The 22,755-nt window shown below is 59.5% G+C and overlaps 2 protein-coding genes across 5 annotated transcripts; one reads left to right on the top strand and one right to left on the bottom strand.

The window, feature by feature from the left end:
• The first annotated feature begins 548 nt into the window (after positions 1–548).
• STRA6 (signaling receptor and transporter of retinol STRA6) lies at positions 549–12,735 on the top strand. 3 transcript variants are annotated; one of them, XM_058665306.1, is made up of 19 exons: positions 549–649; positions 1,186–1,386; positions 3,864–3,930; positions 4,162–4,247; positions 4,990–5,129; positions 5,375–5,398; positions 5,590–5,756; positions 6,347–6,469; positions 7,539–7,609; positions 7,723–7,799; positions 7,978–8,039; positions 8,789–8,951; positions 9,283–9,358; positions 9,817–9,950; positions 10,342–10,459; positions 10,584–10,685; positions 11,194–11,357; positions 11,616–11,789; positions 12,146–12,735. In XM_058665306.1, the coding sequence occupies exons 2-19, from the start codon at positions 1,271–1,273 to the stop codon at positions 12,316–12,318; spliced, it is 2,037 nt and encodes a 678-aa protein (XP_058521289.1). In that variant the 5' UTR covers positions 549–649; positions 1,186–1,270; the 3' UTR covers positions 12,319–12,735. The 3 variants fall into 3 exon arrangements, with proteins under 3 accessions (XP_058521289.1, XP_004594692.2, XP_058521288.1); XM_004594635.2 differs by having other exon boundaries at positions 561–649; positions 1,241–1,386; positions 7,542–7,609; XM_058665305.1 differs by having other exon boundaries at positions 561–649; positions 1,241–1,386.
• Positions 12,736–14,049: 1,314 nt separating this feature from the next.
• ISLR (immunoglobulin superfamily containing leucine rich repeat) lies at positions 14,050–16,463 on the bottom strand. Of its 2 annotated transcripts, none has more exons than XM_058665303.1 (2): positions 16,179–16,463; positions 14,050–15,523 (listed from the first exon to the last, which is right to left on the bottom strand). In XM_058665303.1, the coding sequence occupies exon 2, from the start codon at positions 15,513–15,515 to the stop codon at positions 14,250–14,252; it is 1,266 nt and encodes a 421-aa protein (XP_058521286.1). In that variant the 5' UTR covers positions 15,516–15,523; positions 16,179–16,463; the 3' UTR covers positions 14,050–14,249. The 2 variants fall into 2 exon arrangements, with proteins under 2 accessions (XP_058521286.1, XP_058521287.1); XM_058665304.1 differs by having other exon boundaries at positions 14,050–15,520.
• Between the last annotated feature and the right edge of the window lie 6,292 nt (positions 16,464–22,755).

Below are 22,755 nucleotides of genomic sequence, written 5' to 3'. Positions count from 1 at the left end.
GGAGCTGGCAGCAGAGGGAGGCTGTCTCCCCACCCACACACAGGGCAGCCTGTACAGAATGAATGCCCCTTTGCCCATGGCAGGCGGCTGGGGAAGTTGGGGTGCAGGGGCCGAGCTCTGCCCTTGGGGCACTCACGGCTGGGCCAGCAGTGTTCTTCCCACTGTGGGCCCTGGGGCCTTGTGTCAGATGAAGTTCAGGTTCAGCTCTGAGTCAGCACGTGCTGACTTCTTCACTGAAACTGGGATGGGGTGGGGGTGGGGGTTGCAGGAATTCAGGCTGGACCCTGAACCTCAACTCCTCCTCACCTTCACCTCAAACACTGGAGGAACCCTGGGGCAGGCAGGGAGGCGTGGCTGCCGTCTGCCCGGCCACTGGCGGTCTGGTTTGGAGTTTGGAGGGGCGGTTTCCGCCTGTGGGTGTGAGCTGTATCTCCTTGTGAAATCGCAGGAACAGAGAAAGGTCCTACCGGGGAGCAGGCACAGCTGGTCCTTCGTGGAAGGAGCTTGGCGGGGAAAGGAAGAGCTGGGACCCCCTAACTCCCCTCCCTACCCCTCCAGCTCCCCGCCCCAGCCCCAGCTCCTTGGGTTGCCGGCTGGTGGGACCTTGCAGAGGCGGCCAGCAGGCACAGGGGAAGGAGCTCTGGGGCAGGTATGTCCACGTGCGCGTGGTGTACACAGCAGGTGTGGGTGGGGGACGTGCCTAGCCACACCCCCAGGCTCCTGGTGGAGTTGTGGCCTCCTTACTAGCGGGCTATGTGGTCCGAAGGGGATGGTATCCTGGGAGCCTGGGGTACAGCAGGGGCTGGGGGTGGGGCTGGAGGGCCCCTCCAGCCCCTCTACCCCTTCTTCCCTGGGCCTCCCCCCAGAGGTATGTCTGTGGGTCCCTCTACTGGGTGAGCTGGGAGAGGGGAGGGGTGGGCAGATGCTTCTGTGAGGGTCCAGGGTCCCGGGGGGCATGCGGCCTCCCTCAGGGGTGGCCAGCTGAGGGCAGGCAGGCGAGACCAGGCAGGTAGGGACTGGAGAGGACGTGAAACCCTCTCCTCACCTCTCCCTCCCTTGCCTGCCCGGACTGCTGGGGCTGGCTGCCCCCGGGGCTCCCAGCTTTCTTCCCAGACAGCCAAAGGCAAGAAAGTAACCTTTAGGATTAAAAAGAAAATGTTTCTTTGTTTGGAATTTTTTTCCCAGCCTTTTAAACCTCTTTTGATATTCGCAGTGGCATTTCTGGCCTTTCCTGTCCCAGGGGGCAGTCAGAGGATAGGAGGCCCTGACCATGGCTTCCCAGGCAGCCAGTAACCAAACCAGGCAGCCGGTTGATGATGATGATGATGGCTTCGGCAGCTGGTACATTGACGAACCCCAGGGGCCGGAGGCGTCCCAGCCTGCTGAGTGAGTGCACCCAGGGGGCTGGGGGTGGTGGGTGAGACCCTGGCCTGGGCTGTGTGACTTCGGGCTTTGGTCGCTGCCTCTGTGCCTCTGTTACTCCGTGCTGCTCTTCTTGCCTGGCTGTTTGAGAGGCTCTGGAGTTGGGGTCCTGGGCCAGGCTGCTCACCTTCAGAAAGCAGGGAAATACAGATTCCTGGGTCCCACCCTTGTGGAATTCTTACCCTAGCAGGTGTGCGTGTGCCTGGGTGACCCCGAGGGGGATGGGTGGGGGCGGGGGCTGAGTGTGTGTGACCATTCTAGGGGCGGGTTTGCCAGTGGCAGGATCCGGAGGGAGGAGTGGGGGGGGAGATCCAATGGAGGCTGGGATGGGAGGGAGGGGACGGTGGTTCCCATTGTCTTTAGAAAGAATGTCCAGGTCAGCCAGCCACTAGCTACCCCCAAAACCACCAACTTTGCCCAGATTCCCATTACCTTTGTTAGGTCTGGGGGAGGGGCTGGGGTCCTCCCCAACCCCCAGCCAGTTGCCCAGGATGTCTCTGTAGGGGGCCGAGAGCCAGCCCCTCCTGTGTTGTTCCTGGCCCCTTTATTCTGTCCCGCTGCTGCCTGGGGAGTGGCAGAGGTGAGGCTGGGGGGTGGGGAGGACCGGGGCTGCGCCAGATGTGTGCACATCTGTTTCCCATCAACTCTGCAATTGGAGAAGCCCAGCAGCTTACGTGTGTCCCCTCTCCCCACTCCAGGGGGCGGGGCTGCCGCCTGGGGGTGGGGGGCCGGAGGTTGTGGGAGGAAGGAGGGCTCAGGTGCGGCAGGAGCTGACCACCCTGGACCTGGGGGGTGCCCCTCCCCTGCTTATTTCCAGGACAGTCCTAGGCTCCCTGTCTCTACAGGTGGTGGCAGTCCACTGTCCCTGCTCTGAGCCCTGGGCATAGCAACCCTGAGTGAATGGGGCTGTTTGATCAAAGCCAGTCTGCTGCTGCCGTCTGCGGGCCCCAGGGCCCAGAGCAGGGAGCTGGAAGCCCAGGGGAATCCCAGAGAGCTGACCTGGAGCTCACCCCTGTCTGTCTGAGTCAGCCGCCCTGGGCCCAAGGTGTCACAGCTCTCAGCATGCCCTGCTGTCCCTGTGGTGGACACAGGGGGCCAGCAGCCAGGAGCGACCCAGACCTGGTCCAAGCCACACAGATCTAAAACCCAGACCCCTCTGAATATCCATCCTGTGTCCCCTGCGCTGCTTCTCCCACTTGTGCCAGCCCCGCCCGTTTCCATTATCTAAGATATACCTCCAGCCCTGCCTCTTCTGGTAGGGGGCGATCTCTGTGCTGGGTGCCACTGGGTGGTCACGGGGCTCCCTGGGACCTTGGGGGCAGACAGAGGACTCTGCAGGGTAAGGGTACCCAGCACTCCCTGCCCGGTACGTGTTCTGGCTACATCCACAACAAGGGCCAAGAAAAGCAGGAACAGCCATGGGCTGGGAGGAGGCACATGCAGGCTGGGCAAGAGCCCAGACCCTGGGTGAGAACAGGGAGCACCAGGCACGCTCTCTCTCTCTCTTTCTCTCTCTCTTTCTCTCTCTCTCTCTCTCTCTCTCACACACACACACACACACACACTCACAGGGAACCCACCTGACCCATGTGGCACGCTGCCCCTTTGCTCCCAGGACAAGCCCAGCGGCCTTTCAGTCCCCCCCTGGGATTTCCCCAGGGGGCGCCAGGGCCATCTGGGAAGAGAAGGCCCCGTGGTTTTTCTTTCCCCCTGCAGGAGGTGCTCACAAGGGCGGGCCTGGCCTCCCCCACACCGCCCCGGCAGGTGAACTCCAACTACAGTGCGCAGCCACTCAGCTCTGTCTGTAACAGTGTCCAGAGGCCTACCCCTCCTCCAGGGCCCAGTCCTGCCTGCCTGTCCACCTGCCTGTCCAGCTCCAGCCCCGACCCCCTTCTGTGCCTCTTGACACCTGAAGTGTCCTCTTTGATCTCTCCGACTCTGTGTGAGAATCTTGAGTTAAGTAAGAATGGACTTTGGTGAACACTGAGACCTGGGTTTCAAGACCACGGCTATTTCCTTTTCCGGGCATCCATGTGCAGTGTGCAACCTGCCCAGTTGTACATAGTGGTTCTTGCTATGTCTGGGAATGGAAGGCAGATTAGAAGACCAAGCGCTCACCTGCTTGACTCAGGTAATTAAGTCTAACCCTGGTTTTGAGACAGAGATGTGTGAGGCTAGGAACAGTCAGGAAGTCTTCCTGGAGGAGACATGCACTGAGTTCCTAAGGATAGGAAGCAGCTTTGCTTGCCCTGGCAGTGTCCCAGACCCTTCAGAGCTTGCCGGGGGGTGGGCCCACTACAGGAACAGGGACAGTGTGGACACGGGCTGGACCTGGCTGTGTGGGGCCTCAGTGGAGACAGGTGTGAGCCCTGGACCCCAGACAGTGCCCACAGCAGGGAAGGCCCTGGCCAGGCTTGAGCCAACCTGCGCTTGCTCTGCAGGGCAGTGTCCGCCTGCCACCCCAGTGTGCCGCTTGGCCTGCCGCATGCCTGCCTGGCTGCCCTGTCGGTAAGTCCCCCACCTGAAGCCAGCTGGGTTTGCACCTGCCGCCAACTTGGAGGGGTGGGGTGAGTAGGGTGGGGCAGGATGGAGGTGGGAGGGGACAAGCTGGAGCGCGCTGGGTGAGGTAGAAGGGTGCTGCTGAGGTTGATGCAGGCCCACTGGCAAAGTTCGGCCCCTACAACTCCCCTCCACCCCCACACGCACGGCATGCACTAATTCCCCTGCGCTAACCTCCAGCTCCTGGCCCTGCTGCTATTGGCTATGACCCTGAGGCGCCGCCGGCTCTGGCCCTGCTGTGGGCTTGGCCGGCCAGCACTGCCCAGGTTGGTTTTCCAGGGAAGGGGTTTGGTGCCGCCACTCAAGAGCAGGAGGGTGGGGGTTGGGTCCCGAGAGGGCAGCTCTCCCCTCCAGAACCTCACCTTCCCTCAGCCTGGGGCTCCTCTCTAGGATTCCCCAGAGCTTCAGTGGGAGGCCCCAGGCAGGGCAGCCCTGGGTACATGCCTCTCAGGGACCTTGGGGTGGGATAGGTGGGAGGGAGAGCCGAGGAAGGTCCCTGACACGCCAGACCCTGCCCCACGCAGTGCCTTGGTGGAAAAAGCAGTGGGAGAGAGCACCCCAGGCACCAGGGCCAGCTGGGATGCAGGTGCCCAGGTCCTAGAGACATGCCTGGGGAGGGGGGCCGCTGTGTCCCGTCTGCCCCCCTGCCCAGGCTATGCCTCACCTGACAGCAGCAGAGTTATGCAAGGACATAGTAACTGGCCAAACTCTCCAAACTTGTGCCAGCCCAGACACGTGGACTGGGCCTGTGGGGGTGGCCACTTCCTGGGGCTTCCGCCGTGGGGGTGGAGAGAGCCTTGCTGGGACCTGTGCCTGTCTGTGTGTCCCAGCCTGCGAAAGGTAGGAGGCACTGCCCTGAAGATCTGTGGGATGAATGTTTGGGTGAAGAATGAATGAATGACAGCAGGACTGGCTCTGCCTTTCCGGGCTTGGAACACAGCCTGGAAGTGGCAGGGGGCAGTGCCAGGAGCTAAGCCATGTGCTCCCATCTCTACTGCCTCTACCCAGCCCTGTGGACTTCCTGACCAGGGACAGCCCCTTGCTGGTGCCCGCTGCTCTCCTCGTGGTCCTCTTCAGCTCACTGTGCCTTCTGCTCTCTGGCGAGGACCCATTGCCCTTCCTGTCCCTTGCCTCGCCTCCCAGCCCAGGTACCTGGAGCAATGCCCAGGGTGGCAGGAAGTTCCAGCCTGGTTCCGGGAGGTGGAGGGAGCTGTTATCACAGGAGGCACCATGGCCCCCTTGAAGCCCCCCACCTGCCACGGGTGGCACATGATCCTCATTTCCACCAGATGGACACTGAGGGGCAGGAGGCGGGGAAGAGGAGGGTGGCAGAGCAGGAGCCTCCTTTTGCTTCATTCTTGCTAATCTGCCAACTGCTGTTCCCATTTCACAGATGGGGAAACTGAGACCTCAAGAGGTAACCTGCCCTGGATCGCAGCCCTTTCCTCATCTGAGCCCACCTGGACTTGAACCCAGGACTCTTTCCCCACTCCCAGCACCCCCATAGATGCAAGCCAGCTGAGGGGTTTGGAGGGTGGACAGCCCAGGCCCTGCTCCCACAGCTCATCTCATGTCTCTCTCTCTCTCTCTGCCTCTGTTGCCTTCCAGGGCCGTGGAGGATGCTGGCCTTACTCTATTACCCTGCCCTCCTGTACCCTCTGGCCGCTTGCGCCACAGCTGGACACCGAGTCGCGCACGTGCTGGGCAGTGTGCTATCTTTGGCTCATCTTGGGGTGCAGATATGGCAGAAAGTGGAGTGTCCCCAAACACCCAAGGTAGTCACTGGGTCACAATGGCAGCTACTTTTATCTCTGGGTGCACGTGGCCAGCGAGGGAGCGGGTCAAGGAGGGATGAGGGGAAAGGAGTGGGCAGAAGAAGGAGCCCTTTCCTGCTGCTTTCCCAGGCACATTAGCTGAATCAGAAGTGGAGTAACCAGGACTCAAACCGGTGCCCATATGTGATATCGGCACAGCAGGCAATGGCTTTACCCACTATGCCATGGCGCTGGCCTATTTGAAATTTAGTTTCCCTCCTGGAACTGGAGTTGATAAACCTGGGGGTGAAAGCAGAAATTAGAGTATTTGAGGGGAGGAGGGAAGAGGGATGAGTCTCCCACCATCCAGAAGCTGTACTTGCCGGTTTTCAATAAATTGCACATCACTTAACAGGTAGCCAGGAGACTTCACAACCCAGGGAGGTAGGGCAGCCTGCCTGGGGCTGCCTCTGGGTTTCCAGGGACCAGAGCCTAGCCTTCCTGGGAAGCCTGGGATTGGGGAATGCCTTTGCAGGCCCCAGGTGGAGGTGGGAAGGGGCTGGCCGGCAGCTGGGCAGATGGTGAGTCTGGGCGTGTGTTCCTCTGTGCAGATCCACAGGCACTACGCGCTGCTGGCTTCCCTGCCCCTCCTGCTGGGCCTCGGGCTTCTGAGCCTTTGGTATCTGGTGCAGCTGCTGCAAAGCTTCAGCCACAAGACAGGAGCAGGCGCCAAGGTACAAATAGGCCCGGAGTAGGCTGGGGTGGGCTCCTGCTCATGGCTAGAGAAGAGAGAGCCCAGGGGTCATCTGAGCCCTGCAGGTGTTAGAGCCAACCGTGGGGGCAGCTAGAGCTGTGGCCAGGCAGCTGTAGGTTGGCTGAAGGGAGGCCTGGGAGGGTTCTCTGGAGGAGAAGGGGATGGAAGAAGAGTAAGCCAGGAGTGGGCGTTGCAGGCAGAAGGAAGGGCAGATCTCTGAGAGTCAGCCAAGATGCCTGGCTCTCAGGGAGGTAACGGGCAGATGGGGGTGAAGGCACTGACTAGAGAAAGGCTAACGGTGCGGGTGGCAGAGGCAGGGAGTCCCTTGGAGGACAGTGAGCAGCGCTGCCATGACAGCTGTTGCCCCTCACCCCCCACAACTGAGCAGGTGAGGAACAGGTGTACTTATATTGTGTCGGCTTGAGGTCGGCAGAGAGGCAGGGACTGGCCCTGAGAGCTAAGAGGAGCAGGGTTCCAGGGTGGACGCAGGTTCCCTGGGGTGGTGGTGGGGCAACCCCTCTGGTCCCAGAAGGCCATTGGCTTTCCTGTGCTCCTGGCTGCTGCACTGCCTTGTGCCTGCTTCTCTCTCCCTTCCTACTGTTCCCAGATGGCTCTAGGGACCACTGTCACACTCAGAGCTGGCCTCTTCTTCCCCCATGGGAGACTCAGGGTTGCCCACCAGGGGAGTCAGGGCCAGCTGTCACCTGCTCCTCCTGGGCCTTAGCCACTGCCCAGGCAGATCAAGGCTTGGGTTACAGTGCAGACACATTTTCTGGCATTCATTTTCAGCCTGAGGTCTGGGGCTGCCATCCTGGGGTGGCCTCCTGAGTCTTGGGACCCAGGCTCCCCTCTGCCCCAGCCTGGCTGGGTGAAATCTCCAGGAGGGTGGGCTGGGAGGAAGTGGCAACTGAGTAAAGCAACTGGGAGCTAGAGACAGAGTTTAGAAGGGCTGGCCAGCACTGAGAGGCCTTCAGTAGGTTGTGCATGGAGCACCTGCCTGGGGCCCGGTTCCAGGGTGTGTTGTCTGCTGAAGCTTCTGTGTGTATCAGCAGGGGTGGCAGGGCAGCTACCATGAGGAGTATCTGAAGAGCCTCCTGTGCCGGAAGAACCTGAAAGGCAGGTAGGGTTCTAGGCCTTTGCTGGGGGACAATGGGGGTGGCAGCTGGGACTGGACGGCAGGTGTGGTTGGTAGATGGCTCTAGGTCCCAGTTGCCTGCCTGGATCTCTCCACAGCTCCAATGTCTCCAAACACAGCCTTCTGTTCCGAGCGTGGTGTGGCGCTAGTCACTATGTCTACATTCCCCAGCCAGGTACGGTCGCCGTGTCGGCAGAACGCGAGGATGACAGGGAACCTGGCTGGCCTATGCACCTGGCCTGGCCTGTGGTGGTCCAGGCTCCCGTGAGTCCTGCCTCTCTCAGGGCACATTGTGTGAGTCGGGGTCCCTGGCTGTGCTGTTCACCCTGCCCTTCCCTCTTCGGCAACTGCAGGATTTCGCCTGCCGCCAATGCTCCTACTGTCAGCCACACTAACAGGGACGGCCATCTACCAGGTATGTCCCATGCTCCATGGTCACGCTGTTTGCCTGTGGGTTGGGCCCCTGTGGGTTGGGCCCTCCCTCCCTAGTCTCACACACACACACACAGTTATCTTGCATCTACTAATTCACTCCCTGAACGCTTGTAATAGCTGGGGTTGGGTCGGGTCAAAGCCAGAAGCCAGGAGCCTCCTCCAGGTCTCCCGTGTGGGATGCAGGGCCCAAGGACTTGAACCATCACAGCTACATGGGAAGTGGAACTGGCATGCAATCCCAGGCACTGCCACACGAAAGGCGGGCATCCTAAGCTCGCTCCGCTGAGTCTCACATCTGCCCCCAGCCTGAGATCCAGCTTAACAGCTCTGCAATTTACCTCTGTTGTGCAAAGAGGGGACGTGGAGGCTTGCAGAGGTGGACTTGACCTGGAAGCTCTGGTAGCTGGTGGCCAGGGTAGGATGCAGGCCTGTCTGGGCTTGGGTGCCTGAGCTCAACTTTCTCCCCCTGTGGAAAGGTGGGGGAACCTTATCTTCCAAACTGAAGACGGATAGGTGTCAGCACAGCCTGCGGTTTGCATGCCATTTCCAGGCAGGTGGACCTGCTCTAGGAGGCAGGCTAGGTCATCCGGACAGGGGCCATGCCCATGTGTTGTCTGGAAATTTTCCCTTTGGTACAGAGAGCACCTCCGGGGCAGGGAGGGGGGAGGGTGCATGTGTGAGGATCCCTCCCCCCTGACCCTGCACCTCGGACACCGTGGACTCTCGCAGGTGGCCCTGCTGCTGCTGGTGACTGTGGTCCCCACGGTGCAGAAGGCCAGGGCAGGGGTCACCACGGACGTGGCCTATCTGCTGGCTGGCTTTGGGATCGCGCTGCCTGGGGACAGGCAGGAGATTGCTGAACTGGTGAAGCGCCATCTCTGGGCTCTGGAAGGTGAGACCCCTCCCATACCCCCTCACCATCAGGGCACCCTGAAGACTGAGCAAGGACAGGAGCCCGCTGGGACACTGGCAAGGTGCTACGAGATTGAGAACAGGGGAGGGGAGGTGTCGCTAGAAGGCCCCATGGCCAGGAAGTGGTGGTACCAACCTGGACGCAGTTGCTCAGCTACACCATGATTGAAGAGCAAGAGCAGACAAGGCTGTCCTGCCCCTATGCCAGTCACCTGGTGGAGGAGGGCAGCTGAGGTGGCCCACAAGCCCTGGGTGTGGGGGTGCCTGACCTGGAGGCCTCCTCGGGGTGCCATCCACCTCTGTGCCCCCAGTTTGCTACATCTTGGCCTTGGTCCTGTCCTGCTCTCTCACCTGCCTGGTCCTGATGCGTTCACTGGTGACACACAGGTCAGTGTGGAGGAGGGATCAGAGATCTGGGGTGGGGGAAGCCTGGGGCCAGGGAGGGGTGTGGGGGGTAGGGGCATTAGGGAAGGCCGACTTGCGCTCATGTCCTGAGCAATGATGAGGAGCCCCCGTTGGGGTCAGGGGTCCACACCATTAGTCCAGATAGCTTTCAAGCCCCCTCCCCTGACCCCACTCTGGGCCCCTGCCCTGGTGCTGAGCTGCGTGGGTCATTGCCATTCTCACCATGGTCTCCCCCTTCCCTGTTTTGACTTGGATGAAGCCCTGTGCCTGGTTTTGTCTCCCTCACTCACCTCTAGGACTGCTCAGACACTACCTTTTGCAGGCTGTCCTCCTGGCTCCCCTGGGCTTCCCTGGGTGTGATTTGACCAAGAGTTTGGTGGCCAGAGATGAGGCCTGAGGAATTTTGTACGGGTGTGTGAGTGTGCGTGGCTTCCCCTCAGGGTCAACCTGCAGGCTCTGTACCGAGGAACTGCCCCAGACTTGGGCCCCCCAGCCCACAGACCCCAGCCTTCCCGCCCTGCCATATTCTGCTGGATGAGCTTCAGTGCCTATCAGACGGCCTTCGCCTGCCTGGGTGAGCCCCTTGCCTGCCGTGCCCACCCTGGCCCTGGCCCAAGCCCAGACTTGGGTCCCCTAGCTTGAGCTTTGCTGGACAGACTCCGGGGTCAAAACCAGGAATCATTGGCCTGTTGAGCCTAGGGGAGGCTGACCCAACTGGGGGTTAGAATGGAAGATGAGCATGGCCTTATTTGTGTTAAAGGGAGGGCTGTGCCACCATGGCCTCGCCTCAGAAGGTAATGAGATTCCCATCGCTTGGAGTATTCAAGGAAAGCCTTGGGAGAGCCCTGAGTCCTTTTCCTCCTGTGGGATCGGGTGGCCCTGGTGGCCTCTGTAGCCCACTCTGGGCCTCAGCAAGACGGTGCATGGTTCTGACACGTGTTCGTGTGCCCTTGCCCTGCCCCCAGGCCTCCTGGTACAGCAGCTCATCTTTTTCCTGACCATGGCAGCCCTGGCCTTCCTGCTCTTCATGCCGGCACTCCATGGCAGCAACCGCCTGCTCCTGAGGGCCCTGCAGTCCTCCTGGTGAGGCCGGTTGGGGAGCGGGGATGTGGCAGGCCCCTCACCCTGAGAAGGCTCTGGTGTCATCATAGGGGGCTTCCCTGCCCAGGGCTGCTGGCAGCCACCGCCCTCCTTAACCCACCCACAGGCACTTCTGGCTGACTCTGGCCCTGGCTCTGATCCTACAGAACATAGCAGCTCGCTGGGTCTTCCTAGACACACGCCACAGCCACCCAGAGCTCACCAACCGGTAAGGCAGCCCTGGGCTCCCCCCCACCGGCTCCCTGGGGACCCAGCAGCAATCTCAGGGGGCTCCCCTAACCCAGGGCCAAAGGGGTGCTAAAGTTGCCCCGCCACTCCAGGGCACCTGCCATCACAGCTGGGGGTTGCTCTTCCCCTCCCCACCCCGTTCCTCTAGTCCCTCAATCCCCTAGTTGGAGAGGGGGCTCTGAATCGTACAGCAGGAGGGGCTTAGAGTCAGGGGGCCCAGACAAGGGATACAGGGCCAGTTGGTAGGCATAGGCTGAGCCCCCAACTCTCAGCTGGGAGGCCCAAGCTCCCTGTACCTCAGTTTCCCATCTGTAAAATGGGGTGGCACTGTCTATCTCCCAGGCAAGGAAGATGTGTTCCATAAACAATAGATGCTCACTAAGTGCTCAGGGTCTGACACTGACAGGGGAAGGGCGCAGGTCTAGAGAAAGGAACTCTGTCTTGGCCTTTCCCCGCTCCCCTGCCACAACCACCCCTGATCCCGGCAGGCGAGCGCTGTACGCCACCACCTTCCTCCTGCTCCCCGTCAACGGGATGCTGGGCGTCCTGGGGGCCACCTGGCGTGTGCTGCTCTCTGCCCTCTACAACACCATCCACCTGGGCCAGATGGACCTCAGCCTGCTGCCTCCTCGAGTGGCCACTCTTGACCCAGGTAGCAGCCCTGGGCCAGGCCCGCCAGACAGGGAGGCAGGGAGGCAGGGAGGCAGGGAGGCAGGGAGGCAGGGGTTAGGAGTCCTTCCTATCAGGCTGAGCCACGGGCCAAGGCCTGCCATGGGGGTGACATCCACTGTGCACCACATTCCCAGGGCATCAGGACACTGGGGTGGGGGGATGTTGGGAGTGGGTGGGATCATGTCTGCATGGGCCCCTCCCTCTTCAACACTGGTACCCTCCCCCGTCCCTGCCCCAGGATACCACATTTACCAGAACTTTCTGGAGCTGGAGGCTAGCCAGTACCATCCTGCCGCAACCGCTTTCTGCACCCTGCTGCTGCTGCAGGCACAGGAAAGCCGAACCCGTTCTTTAGGGATCCCTGCCGCTACCCAAGACAGCCTCAGCCGGAGGGAGGAGGAGGAAGAAGAAGGTACACTCTCTCCCCAGGGGGTGGGGAGCAGGACCTCCCCCTGCCCACCCCCGAGAGGGGCAGCTCCCCTGTCCCCACCCCTAGCTGCCTGTGATGGTCCTGTCTGATCCTGTTGCAGGTGCACACACAGAACAGAGCACCAAAAGCTGCCTGGCTTAGGGGCTGGGTCCCATTCGCCACTGCCCCAGAAAATGGCCCCAGTCCCACCCACCCCTCCCTCTCCTGTGTACCCCTTGCAAGCCCTCCACCCACCCTAGGGTTGCAGAGTCCCTGCTCAGGCCTGGGTTGTGGGGCAGGGCTATGTGATCCAAGGTGGGTGTGTGTTGAGTGACTCACAGAAGATCTGTCTCACCCAGGAATGCAGTTGCTGCAGACCAAGGACGCCATTGCCAAGGGAGCCACCAGGCCCCGGGCTAGCCGCTGCAGGACCCGTTGGGGCCTGGCTTACACACTGCTGCGAAACCCCAGCTTGCAGGCTGGGCGGAAGAGGGTGCTGTGGGCTGCCCGGGCCAACGGCACCCAGCCCTGAGTGGGCACGACGGACCACTGCTCTGCCCTCCCCTGCCCCAGAAGAATCTGGCATGGGAGGTGGGGAGCCCCTCCAAGGACTATTTGAATAGGAGCTGTCTGTGTCTAGAGAACTGAGCCTGCCCTTGGCCATGGGCCTGTGACTGGTCAGGCGCTTGGTCCAGGGGCTGGTGGAGCTGTGGGGCCATATCTCGGGCCTAATCCTTGCCCTGGCTTGGCCACCAGCCTGGCAGCCCTGGGCTAGCCAGGGACCTCACCCTGTGGAGCTGGCAGTGCTGCTTCCTCTGGGACCAGCTGCTCCTCCTCTCTGGCCTAGAAGGAGTGAGACCAGGCCCACACTGGCAGCAGACATGTCTGTCTTTGGCTGCCTTTTGCTGCCATGAAGGAGGCCCCAGTGCTCCCAGTAATAAACTTGTACCCCAAGGAACAGGACAAGGTTCAGGCCTTCTTGTGGGGGAGGGTTACTACCTATAGCACCAGGGGACCCCTCCTTGGCTGATGTGCCCTTCAGGAGTATTGTGGGTGTTGGATGGTGTAGAACCCCTTCCGTGGGGTTGGAAGCTTGCAGAAGGTATAGGGGAGGCTCGTGATCACCTGGCAGACACGTGGCTCTGGGAGAGACCAATATCCCCACCCACACTCCGGCTCCACCCCCACTGTTGCTGGGAGGGGACAGCAATCAAATTTCCAGTAGTGACTTGGTCCAGCATGGAACAGGGAAGGGTGCCTGGCTGAAGGAACAGCAGCTGCAGAGGAGCTGCTGAAAGTGATCTAGAAGATAGGGCTGGGCCTGGCCGGGCCAACCATCCATGCTGGTAGCTGTCACCCCAGACCCTCAGCCCGTCCCCCTCCTGCCTCCTCTCTGCTGGGCTTAGTGATTCTGGGGGCCCTGGGCTGCAGTGGGGCAGTGCCTGCGCCAGTGTCCCTGTGTGCAGAACTCAGTACTGCCAGCTCTCGAGAGCTCAGTGTAGTCAGTGGGGGGGCTGCAGACCCCTGCAGTCTCCAGGTCTGACCCCACGCGTGTGCTTCCCACACCTTCCGCTAGGAGCAGCCTGTCCTCCTGGCACTGCAGGTCCCGCATTCTCAGAGGCTTCCTCTGCCTTGTCCTGAGTGCGTCTCCTCCCCTCCCCTACTCATGCCTCATTCATTCCTAATGTCTTCCCCCAGGACTAGGTAGAGCCAGAGGCCCAGCACTGCCAGCTAAAGGTCCTGCCCAGTCACCAGCGGGTCCCCATGGCACCGCCTCTGTAGCCCACGCGCAATTCCAGCCCTCAGCAGCCTCAGCCACCCACTACTGCTGCCCAGCGCAGTCTGTGCAGGTCCATGTGGGCAGGCGAGCTGGGCATCTTAACCCTTCCCCTTTGACTCCTAGCCCCGGCAGGGGATCCAGGGGGAACACACACAGCTCCAGGCACACACACAAGGGATCATCAGAAACGCTGATTTATTTTTCTGCTGTCTCCACTTTTTCAGGGTCAGCTGGTTCCTGGGGTGGGGCAGGCTACAGGTGCCCAGGGTGGAGGATGCAGTAGTAGCAGGAGGGACAAGAGCAGATGAGGGAGGGCCTGTGGGATCCTCTTGGGTCCTATCTGAGACAGGGGTAGAAAGAGCCTGTGGCCTGAGTGGTCAGAGCTGGAGTGGGTTCCAGGCTCCTCAGGGTCACCCCAGCTGCTGTCCCCACATTGTCCTGCTCCACACCCTGTGTGTCTGCTGTGGCTGCCTTCCTGTCTTCCTGTGGGCTTTGTCAGTCATGGACCTGCAGCCCCACCATCCAGGCCATGACCCAGGCAGCACCAGCAAATGCTGGGGTCCAGGTCTCTCCTGGACATGAGCTTTGAGCCTGGGAAATGGTGTCCAGAAGATGCTGGAGAGGGAGGTAGGAGGATGTGAAGGCCCCCGCCAAGCTGTGTCCAGTGAGGGGGTGGGGCAGGGCTAGAAGTCAGCTAGGAGGACCAGGAGGAGGCTGTGGCACACCAGGAGCACGCCGTGGGGCTGCTGGCCAGCCCAGGCTTGCCCCGCAACGGCAGCCTCATGGCTTCCCCCACGACTCAGGTAAATGATGACCACGCTGTCTTCGGGCCCCGATGGCTGCACCTCGTTGTCCACCGTGTAGCAGCCCTTGCCCTCAGTGGCTTTGCCTCGGAACCCATGCCACACCACGTCCTCGCCTGGTGTGGCCAGAGCTACATTCACTGAGCTCTCGGTGCTGCCCATTTCATTGGTGGCCACACAACTGTAGGCGCCCTCATCCAGCTTACTGAAGTTGGGGATAAGCAAGCTGCCATTGGCGAAGGCCCGGAAGCGGGGCTGGCCGCCCTGCAGGGCGCTCCCATCTGTGCCAGTGTTGGGGCTGGTGATCTCCACAGTGCCGCTACCAGGCGTCTGGATGTGCCAGTGCAGCCGAGGGGTTGGCTGCCCGTCTGCTGCACAATGCAGGGCCAGCACGAAGCCAGGCCGCAGCTCGGCTCCGTCCTGGCTGGGCTGGTAGCTGAGCCGCACTGAAGGCGCCCAGCAGGGCAACGGCGGCAGGCGGCTCAGTGGGGTGCCCCTGAGCACGCTGGGAGACGTGCAGGCGATGTTGTCCTGCTCCGGGATGGACACAGCCGTGGCCAGGGCCCAGGCCTTGAGCCACACAAGACCACAGGTGCAGTCAAAGGGGTTGTCGTTGATCTGCAGGTGCGACAGGGCCGTGAGGGGGGTGAAGGTGCCCTCGGCCAGCGTGTGCAGGCGGTTGTGGTTGAGCTGCAGTGAGCGCAGAGCTTGCAGGCTGCGGAAGGCATCACGGGGAATGGAGCTCAGCTCGTTGCTGTCCATCTTGAGCAACTGTAGAGCCCCGAGCGCATGCAGGTCGCTCCAGGCAAAGTCGGACAGGAGGTTGTGGCTGAGATCCAGGCTCTTGAGCTGGCCCAGGGAGGCCAGGGCACCAGCAGCAACCGTGCGGATCTCGTTGTGTGCCAGCCACAGGGACTGCAACAGGGGCACCTCCCGGAAGGCGCCCTCTGGCAGGCTTGGCAGCCGGTTGACTGACAGGCTCAGGGTGGTCACGTTGGCCGGGAAGCCAGGTGGCACGGTCTCCAGGTCGCGGTAGGCACAGTCGGCAATCTGGAAACCATACTTCCGGCTGCAGTCGCAGGGCTCCGGGCAGGCCCATGTTAGGCCCAGAAGAGCCACCCAGCAGAGCAGTCGCAGCTCCTGCATCCTGCCTGCTACAGAGAACTCGCAGTCGGTCACCCCGGCAGGGCCCCACCTATCCTGGCTGAAGCCTGGCACACACTGGCTCCTACCACCTCACCCATCACCCCCAGAGCTACAGAAGGGCAAAGTGAGGCCTGGAGAAGGACCTGGGCTTGCTTCCAGGTTCCACGGCCAAGGCAGGGCAACGACAAGATGGACAGACCCCTGGATTCCCCCGCATCACCACCCCAGCTCAGCACAACTCTCCTCTTGGGTCCCCAGCCAACTTTACGACTTGAAATCTGTTTTCCAGGCACTCCCTCCTCTAGGCCTCCCACATCCTGGTTGCAGTCCCTCCCACCTAGGGTCCGTCTTCCCCCACCCCTAGACTCCCCCAGGTCCCAGGCAGGGCCCGTGTGCACTGCACAGTCCCCTGCCAGCTGCCCCCTCCCACCTTCCTACTCTGGCTCTGTGGACTGGCCGTGACTGCAGCAGACACCTCCCAGGCCTGTTGGGTTCCAGCCGCGGGCATTAACGCCTGCCACCACCCCTCCACTGCTTTGGGCGAGGCCAGCTGCTGGGCCTGGTGTGGAGAAGCCGCAGATGTCCCTGCCCAGTGCCGTGCAAGGCGGCCTCCCATGTGCCTGAGCCTGCAGGCCCCCCCTCAGCACCCCCTCCTCCCCTTACCTTACTCCTTCAAGGGTGTCCTCCTGCGAGACTGAACCAAAGGCTAACAAATGCCTGGGTTTGCCGTGCAGGGTCCCCAGGAACAGGGCCGGGGTACAGAGGGGGCAGTCTGGTCCCGCTCCACTCCGCCCCTGACAGGCTGCCCTGACGGTGATGGCCCAGTCCAGGTTGTCACGCCCTCCTTCCTCGGAGCAAAACAGCTGCAGTGGCAGCCAGGGCACCCCTGTTTTCTAAGTGACACCCTGAACAGACTCAAGAGGTGCCAGATTTGGGGGTTGTGTTTTCTCTGCCTCCCTCCCTCCCCTCCCTTGGTCCCTCCCGCTTCCCCTCTTTCAGCAGCTTCAACTTCCTTAAAGACACAGTGCTGTCTGGACAGGGGCCCGGAGTGGAGGGAGCTGGAGGGAGGGTGTATGTGTGTTAGGGGGCGTTGTCCTACAAGGAGCAGGAGAGGCCCCAAGCTCACGTGCAAGGACATGCAAGCACTTTCTTTAGAGCTTGGGCTAGCGGTGCACGCATGTATGTGTCCGTGTGTGTGTGTGTGTGTGTGTGGCAGCTGTGTCTGGGTGGATTCAAGTGTGCGTGTTCCTGTGGGTGTGTCTGGCTGGGCATGTGAGGTGTGTGTCTTAGGGAGAGGCCAAAGTGCGGGAAACCATCTCCAGCTGCCAACCCTGCTGAGAAGCCTTCCTTGGGAATGATCCTTCTAGAGAGGAGAGAGAGTGAGAGGAGAGACTCATGTAGTGGTGCCTGTGGGGAGTTTTCTAGCCCAGCTGCTGGAGCAGGGGACAGAGGTGCAGGTGGCTAGAACTGCAGCCTGCACAGCATGCCAGGGACCCAATGGGTTTGAGTGTTCTTAGCTCTCAGAGCAGCCTATTGCTCAGACTATCATATCCCTCCATGTCCCCCACCCCCTGCACACAGGCAATGTTGAGGGAGAGTGAAGGGGATCTGGAATTAGAAGATGACTCCCTGGCAGATGTTTGGTGTGGTGGACAGGCCACCTGCATCCCACACTGGAGTGCCTGGGTTCCAGTTCCAGCTCCGCTCCCTGGTCCAGCTTCCTGCTAATGTAGACCCTGGCAGGCAGCAGGTGATGCTTTAAGCAGTGGGTCCCTGCTGCCCATGTGGGAGACCTGGATGGGATTCCTGGCTCCTAGCTTCAGCCCAGCTATTGCAGGCATTTGGAGAGTAACTCAACAGATGGGAATTCAGTCTCTCAAATTAATAAATAATGGTAATGCAATTTTAACAAGTTAATTTTAATGTGAAAAGACTGAAATCCGGGGCCAATGCTCTGGTGTAGCAAGTTAAGCCACCAGTTGCAAACACCAGCATTCCATGTGGGTAATGGTTCCAGTCCCAGCTTCTCCACTTCTAATCCAGCTCCCCACTAACGTGCCTGGAAAAGCAGTGGAGGATGGCCCAAGCACTTGCAACCTCCCACCCATGTGGGAGACCCAGAAGAAATTCCTGGCGCCCGGGCTTTGGGTTGATTTTGTTTTGGCTGTTGTGACTATTTGGGAAATGAACCTGTCCAGCTCTTCCTGATAACTGCAGGTAACGGTGGGTGGGGCAAGGACCTCCAGGGCAAGCTTTCCAGTGGGCTGTCCAGGCTGCCTCCTGCATGGCCCAGGAGCAGGTGTGTGAGCTCTGGGGCAGCCTCCCTGCTCCACACCCCTCTCTCCTGGGCTTCCCACCAAGAATGAGCCCTGGGCACAGGTTCAGCAGGTTAGCCTGGAGCTGCCTGGCTGGGCTGGGCTGTCTGAAGGTCCCTGGGGATCTGGGACTGGAGGGCTCTTCCCAGGCCCTCAACCCCAACCCAAACTGGTTAATTGGCCATACTGCTGCAGAAATGGAAAACTGGGGACCCAGAAACCAGCCCTCCTCCTCCTCCTGGGGCTTGACTGGGACACAGGGTTTTCAGTATCCGGCCGGGGTTACGGGTGGTAGCCCCAGCACGGTGAGGCCACTGGGCCTTCTCCCACCTGGGTTTCTTCCCTTAATTCCCTTGCCCAGCCCTCTCTCCTCCCTCCTGCTACCTCCCGCAGGCAGGCCAGGCCCACCCCTGCTGGGGCCCATGCTCAGCTCCTCTTCCCGCTCCAATCCTCTCCCCAACCCAGAGAGGCCTGGCTCTCCTGCCCCAGCCATGGGCCTGCCACGTCAGCTTTCTCTGGAAGGCAAAAAAAAAAAAAAAAAAAAAAAAAAATCCAACCAAGAAAATGGCGTGAGAGGGATAGAGCCCAACCTTGCAGAGAGAGAGAAAAGTGGGACAGAGTCAGAAAGAGAACACACACAGAGCTAGGATTACACCCGGGGGAGGGAAGGGAAGGGAGCCAGGAAGTAAAGCCAAGACAGGGAGACCAAGAGAGACCCAGGGCCCAGCGCGGCTGCTGCTGAGAGCTGCCGGGAGCTCAGGCCCAGCCCTGGCCCCTCCACGAGCCCTGGGAATCCTAGGCTTGATCCAGGCCACTGGAGAGAAGGGAGTTTGGAGAGGGACTTTGTGCTGAGTCCCCTCGCCAGAGTCTTTCCCCGGGAGACACCAGGAGTCCTTGGACATATGTGTGTATACGTGTCGTTTCGCTACCCACAGGTGTATGCAGGGTGAGCCTGCTTGTATCTCGTGTACGTATGTACGTGTGTGTCTGTGTGCACGCGCGTGTTGGCACCTATATGCTAACAAAAGGGTCCCCACAGACAATGGGCATCTGGGAATACACGTGGCATAGCAGACTGTGAACAGAAGTTGAGTCAAGGGGCAGCTGAGCTCAGGCATGCTCAGGGTGGTATGGCCGTAGACTCCATCCACACTTCTGTTCACCTCCTAGCTCCGTCTCCCATGTCCTGGCCACCTGGAAGCAAGTGAGAGTCTGGGTTCAAGTTCTGGACTAGACACAGGATTGAAAGGTCAGGATCCTAGGCTTCTGTGAGCTCTGAGCCAGTAGGGGGTGAGGGAGTGTTGTCAGCAAGAACAGCCAGAGTTGGAATAGTACAGCAGGGAGGCTGGGTGGTAGGGGGACGACTTGGATTGGAGGCAGAGACCCGCTGGCTAGGAAGCCCAGCAAAGGAGAGAGGGGAAGGGGAGGGAGAAAGGGATAAGGGGGCAGGGGCTGAAATCTGAAGATTGCAGTGGTGGGAAATGCTGGGGACAGTCAGCAGGGAGGGAGGCGGGGAAGCGCCTCTAATGAGAGCGCTAGTCATGCACCTGCTTCTCATTAGCAGGTCAGACTCGGGCTGCTTCACAATGCTCTCCCCAAGTCCTCCCCACCCCCTACACAAGGGGCTGCCAGGAGGTGCAAGCAGGGGGCACCAGGACAGACGCTGGGGGCACAGCGACAGGGTTATGCTGACCTCGGCTCCAGAATACTCTCTGGGGAGAGGGAAAAGAGGGCAGGTGGCCAGGCAGGTGGCCTGGGGTGGGGGCCCAGGCTGTAGGACCAGCACAGAAAGTGGAGGAGAAAGTTCAGAGGAGGGGAATGAAGGGAGAGCAGGGGGGCAGGGAGGAGCAGAGGGTGGTGTGGAAGAGCCAGAGCAGGGACAGCGGGAACTTGAATAATTTCCCTGAGTTCGCTCCAAGTGCAGCATGCGGGGCAGATGGTAGACAAGAAAGCCACACCTTCCTCACCTTCCCACCCGCCTGACTGCAAGAGTAGCAGCAGCAGCTGCCGCTGTGGGTGGCTTCTGACCCCACTCAAGCTGCACTGTCACTTGCCTAGTCTGTGGTAAGACTGCATCACAGTGCCTGGGTTCAAACACCTGCTCCAAACTCAATCCAAGCTCCCCGCCACCGTGCATTCTGGAAGGCAGCAGAGGATGGCTCAAGTATTGGGGTCCCTACCACGCACGTGGGAGACCTGGATAGAGATCCCAACTGCTGGTGCCACCTGGGGAACATCGCAGGTATTCAGTGGGAGTGGATGCATGCAGAGAGCTCCTTGTCTCTTCCTCTCTCAGATGATTTTGTCTTACAGAGTTATTTATTCGAAAGGCAAAATTATAGAGGGAGAGACAGAGACTGTTTCATCTCCTGGTTCACTCCCCAAATAACTGCAAGGGCTGGGCCAGGCCGGAGCCAGGAGCATCATCCAGGTCACCCACATGGGTGCTGGGATGCCATTATCTGATGTCTTTCCAGGTGTGTTGGCAGGGAGCTGGATGGGACGTGGTTCTGGCACATCTCACGCGTGTGGACTGCCGGCAACTACAGGCTGTACCACGGACCACTGTCATTGACCTTTCAAAAGGTGGTTCTGTTTCATTGTGTTCTGAGTCCTAATGGCAGCATTGTGTTTTGTTCACACATTGCCTTAAAGTTAAAAATAAATAAATAAATAAAAAGTGCCAAGCAGCGGCCTGTGGGATCCTGGCTCACAGCCCCTGCTGCGCTAAGGAGCAGCGCTGGATTTCATTGTCTTCCCTTGCTGACCCAGCACGGTGAGTCCTGGGCCACTCGGAAGGGGCTCCCAGTGTCACAGTGCAGGGCATCAGTTTTCTTCTGCTCCTTCGGCTGCCACAAGGGCACCAGGGCACTCCTCCTCCATTGCCTTTGTGTTTGGGACTCTGCTTCTCCTCCCTCATCCCCGCTTTTTTTTTTTTTTTTTTACAGCTTTTTATTTTCCTGCAGTTTCTAATCAGTTTCTTTATTCTCATCTGTCAAAAGAATAATGGGCCTCACCAAATACTAAAAATAGCCCTGCTTTGTACACATCTCCTTGGCCTACCTCACCTGCCGTTCTGAACTGTGTTCTACTTAATCATCTGCCTCCCTAAGAGCTAGTGGGTACCGCTGTGCTCTGGGGCATGGGACACCTGCTCCGTTGTAGAACCTGGAGTGCCCTGGGCTGCAGACAGGGATGGTTCTTCAGTGAGCTCCTGGGAGAGAGCTTCAGGCTGGTTAAGCTGCCTTGACGCTGGCATCCCTTAAGGGCTCAGGAGAGATAGAGTCCCGGCTGCTCCACTTCCCACCCAGCTCCCTGCTGATGTGCCTGGGAAAGCAGTGGAGCATGGCCCAAATGCTTGGGATCCTGCACTTGCGTGGGAGACCCAGAAGAAGTTCCTGGCTTGCTCCTGGCCCAGCCCAAGCCTTTGCAGCCACTTGGAGAGTGAACCAGTAGGAGGAAGATTCTCTCTGACTTTCAAATAAATAAATAAATAAAAAGAAAGAAAGAAAGGCGTCAGGCTCCTGCCTGTGATGTGACCTCAATATTCTGGCTCCAGTACCCCTACCCCAACTCCTTGAAGTTCTGAAGGCCAGAGGGAAGGCCCCATAAGGATGGGGCCCACCCTTGGGAAGCAATCTTCTGCTAAAGGGCTTGCCTGCCAACAGTGTCGCCTGGGCAGGAGGTTTCCACGTGACTAGGACAACCCTACCCCAGCACCCAAACCCCAGCCATTGTCAGGTACTACTGGCTATGGGGTCGGTCCTCCTTCAGATGCTCCCGTGTAGGTGGCCCGGCTGTCCTCACCGTGTGGCTGGGAGGTATCCCACTGCTTTTCAGCTGGAAGACTTGGAACAACCAACTAAATTTCTATTTCTGCTTTTGTTTCTTTTCTTTTTTCTTTTTAATTTGAGGCAAGAATGATCAAAATTCCATCCAGCAACTCTCCATCCCAGCTGCGTGCCACGCCCTTGGCACACAGGACCCCTGTAGAGGTGGGGAAGTTGGCTTTTTTTTTTTATGTATTTACTTTTACTTGAAAGGCAGAATTACAGAGAACACACACACACACACACACACACACACACACACACACACACACACAGATGTCTATTTGCTGATTTGCTTCCTAAATGGCTGCAGTTGTTGGAGTTGAACCTTTTGGTAGCTGGGAGCCAGGAACTTCTTTTAGGTCTCCCACACTCCCGCATGAGTTCAGAGGTTCAAGGCTTTGAACCATCTTCCACTTCTTTCCCAAACCATAAACAGGGAGCCAGATCAGAAGTAGAGCAGCCAGGGACCTGGCTGGTGCCTAAAATCCTCTTCTTGCATGTGCCGGGATCCGTATGGGAGGTGGGTTGGTATCCCGGCTGCCCCACTTCCCACCCAACTCCCTGATTGTGACCTGAGAAAGCAGTCGAAGATGGCCCAAAGCCTCGGGACCCTGCACCGTGTGGGAGACCTGGAAGAAGTCCCTGGCTCCTGGCTTTGGATCAGCTCAGCTCTGGCTGTTGCAGTCACTTGTGGAGTGAATTATTGGATGGAAGATCTTCCTCTCTGTCTCTTTTCCTCTCTGTATATCTCACTTTCCAATAAAAATAAATAAATCCTAAAAGAAAAAGAAGAAGAGGAGGAGGAGGAGAAGAAGGAAGAGGAGGAACCAGGACTTGAACTGGCATCCATATGGGATGCCACAGCCACAGACAGCAGATTAACTTGCTGTACCACTATGTTCCCTCCCTACCCCTCTTCAGATGTGTAGGAATTAATGTCACAGACGCCCCTCGTCTAAAATCTCCATCAACCTCAACCTCTTCACAGTGCAGTGAATGTATTTACAAACTGAACCTCTTTGCTCAGGAAGATGGCTTAAAAGCACAGCAGTAAGTGGGCCTTGCGGGTCGGAAGTTGGTCTCCAAATACAC

This window comes from Ochotona princeps, chromosome 6 (genome assembly GCF_030435755.1).
Source record: "Ochotona princeps isolate mOchPri1 chromosome 6, mOchPri1.hap1, whole genome shotgun sequence".
In the NCBI taxonomy this organism is placed as follows: domain Eukaryota; kingdom Metazoa; phylum Chordata; class Mammalia; order Lagomorpha; family Ochotonidae; genus Ochotona; species Ochotona princeps.
The sequence above is the reverse complement of the archived record's forward strand: the minus strand, read 5'-3'. Positions and strand labels throughout refer to the sequence as shown.

Coding starts and splice junctions, on each gene's coding strand:
- STRA6 (XM_058665306.1), top strand. CDS start 1,271: ATGGCTTCCCAGGCAGCCAGTAACCAAACCAGGCAGCCGGTTGATGAT. Junction 7,610..7,722: donor CGGAAGAACCTGAAAGGCAG/GTAGGGTTCTAG, acceptor ATCTCTCCACAG/CTCCAATGTCTCCAAACACA. Junction 7,800..7,977: donor TGTCTACATTCCCCAGCCAG/GTACGGTCGCCG, acceptor CGGCAACTGCAG/GATTTCGCCTGCCGCCAATG.
- ISLR (XM_058665303.1), bottom strand. CDS start 15,515: ATGCAGGAGCTGCGACTGCTCTGCTGGGTGGCTCTTCTGGGCCTAACA.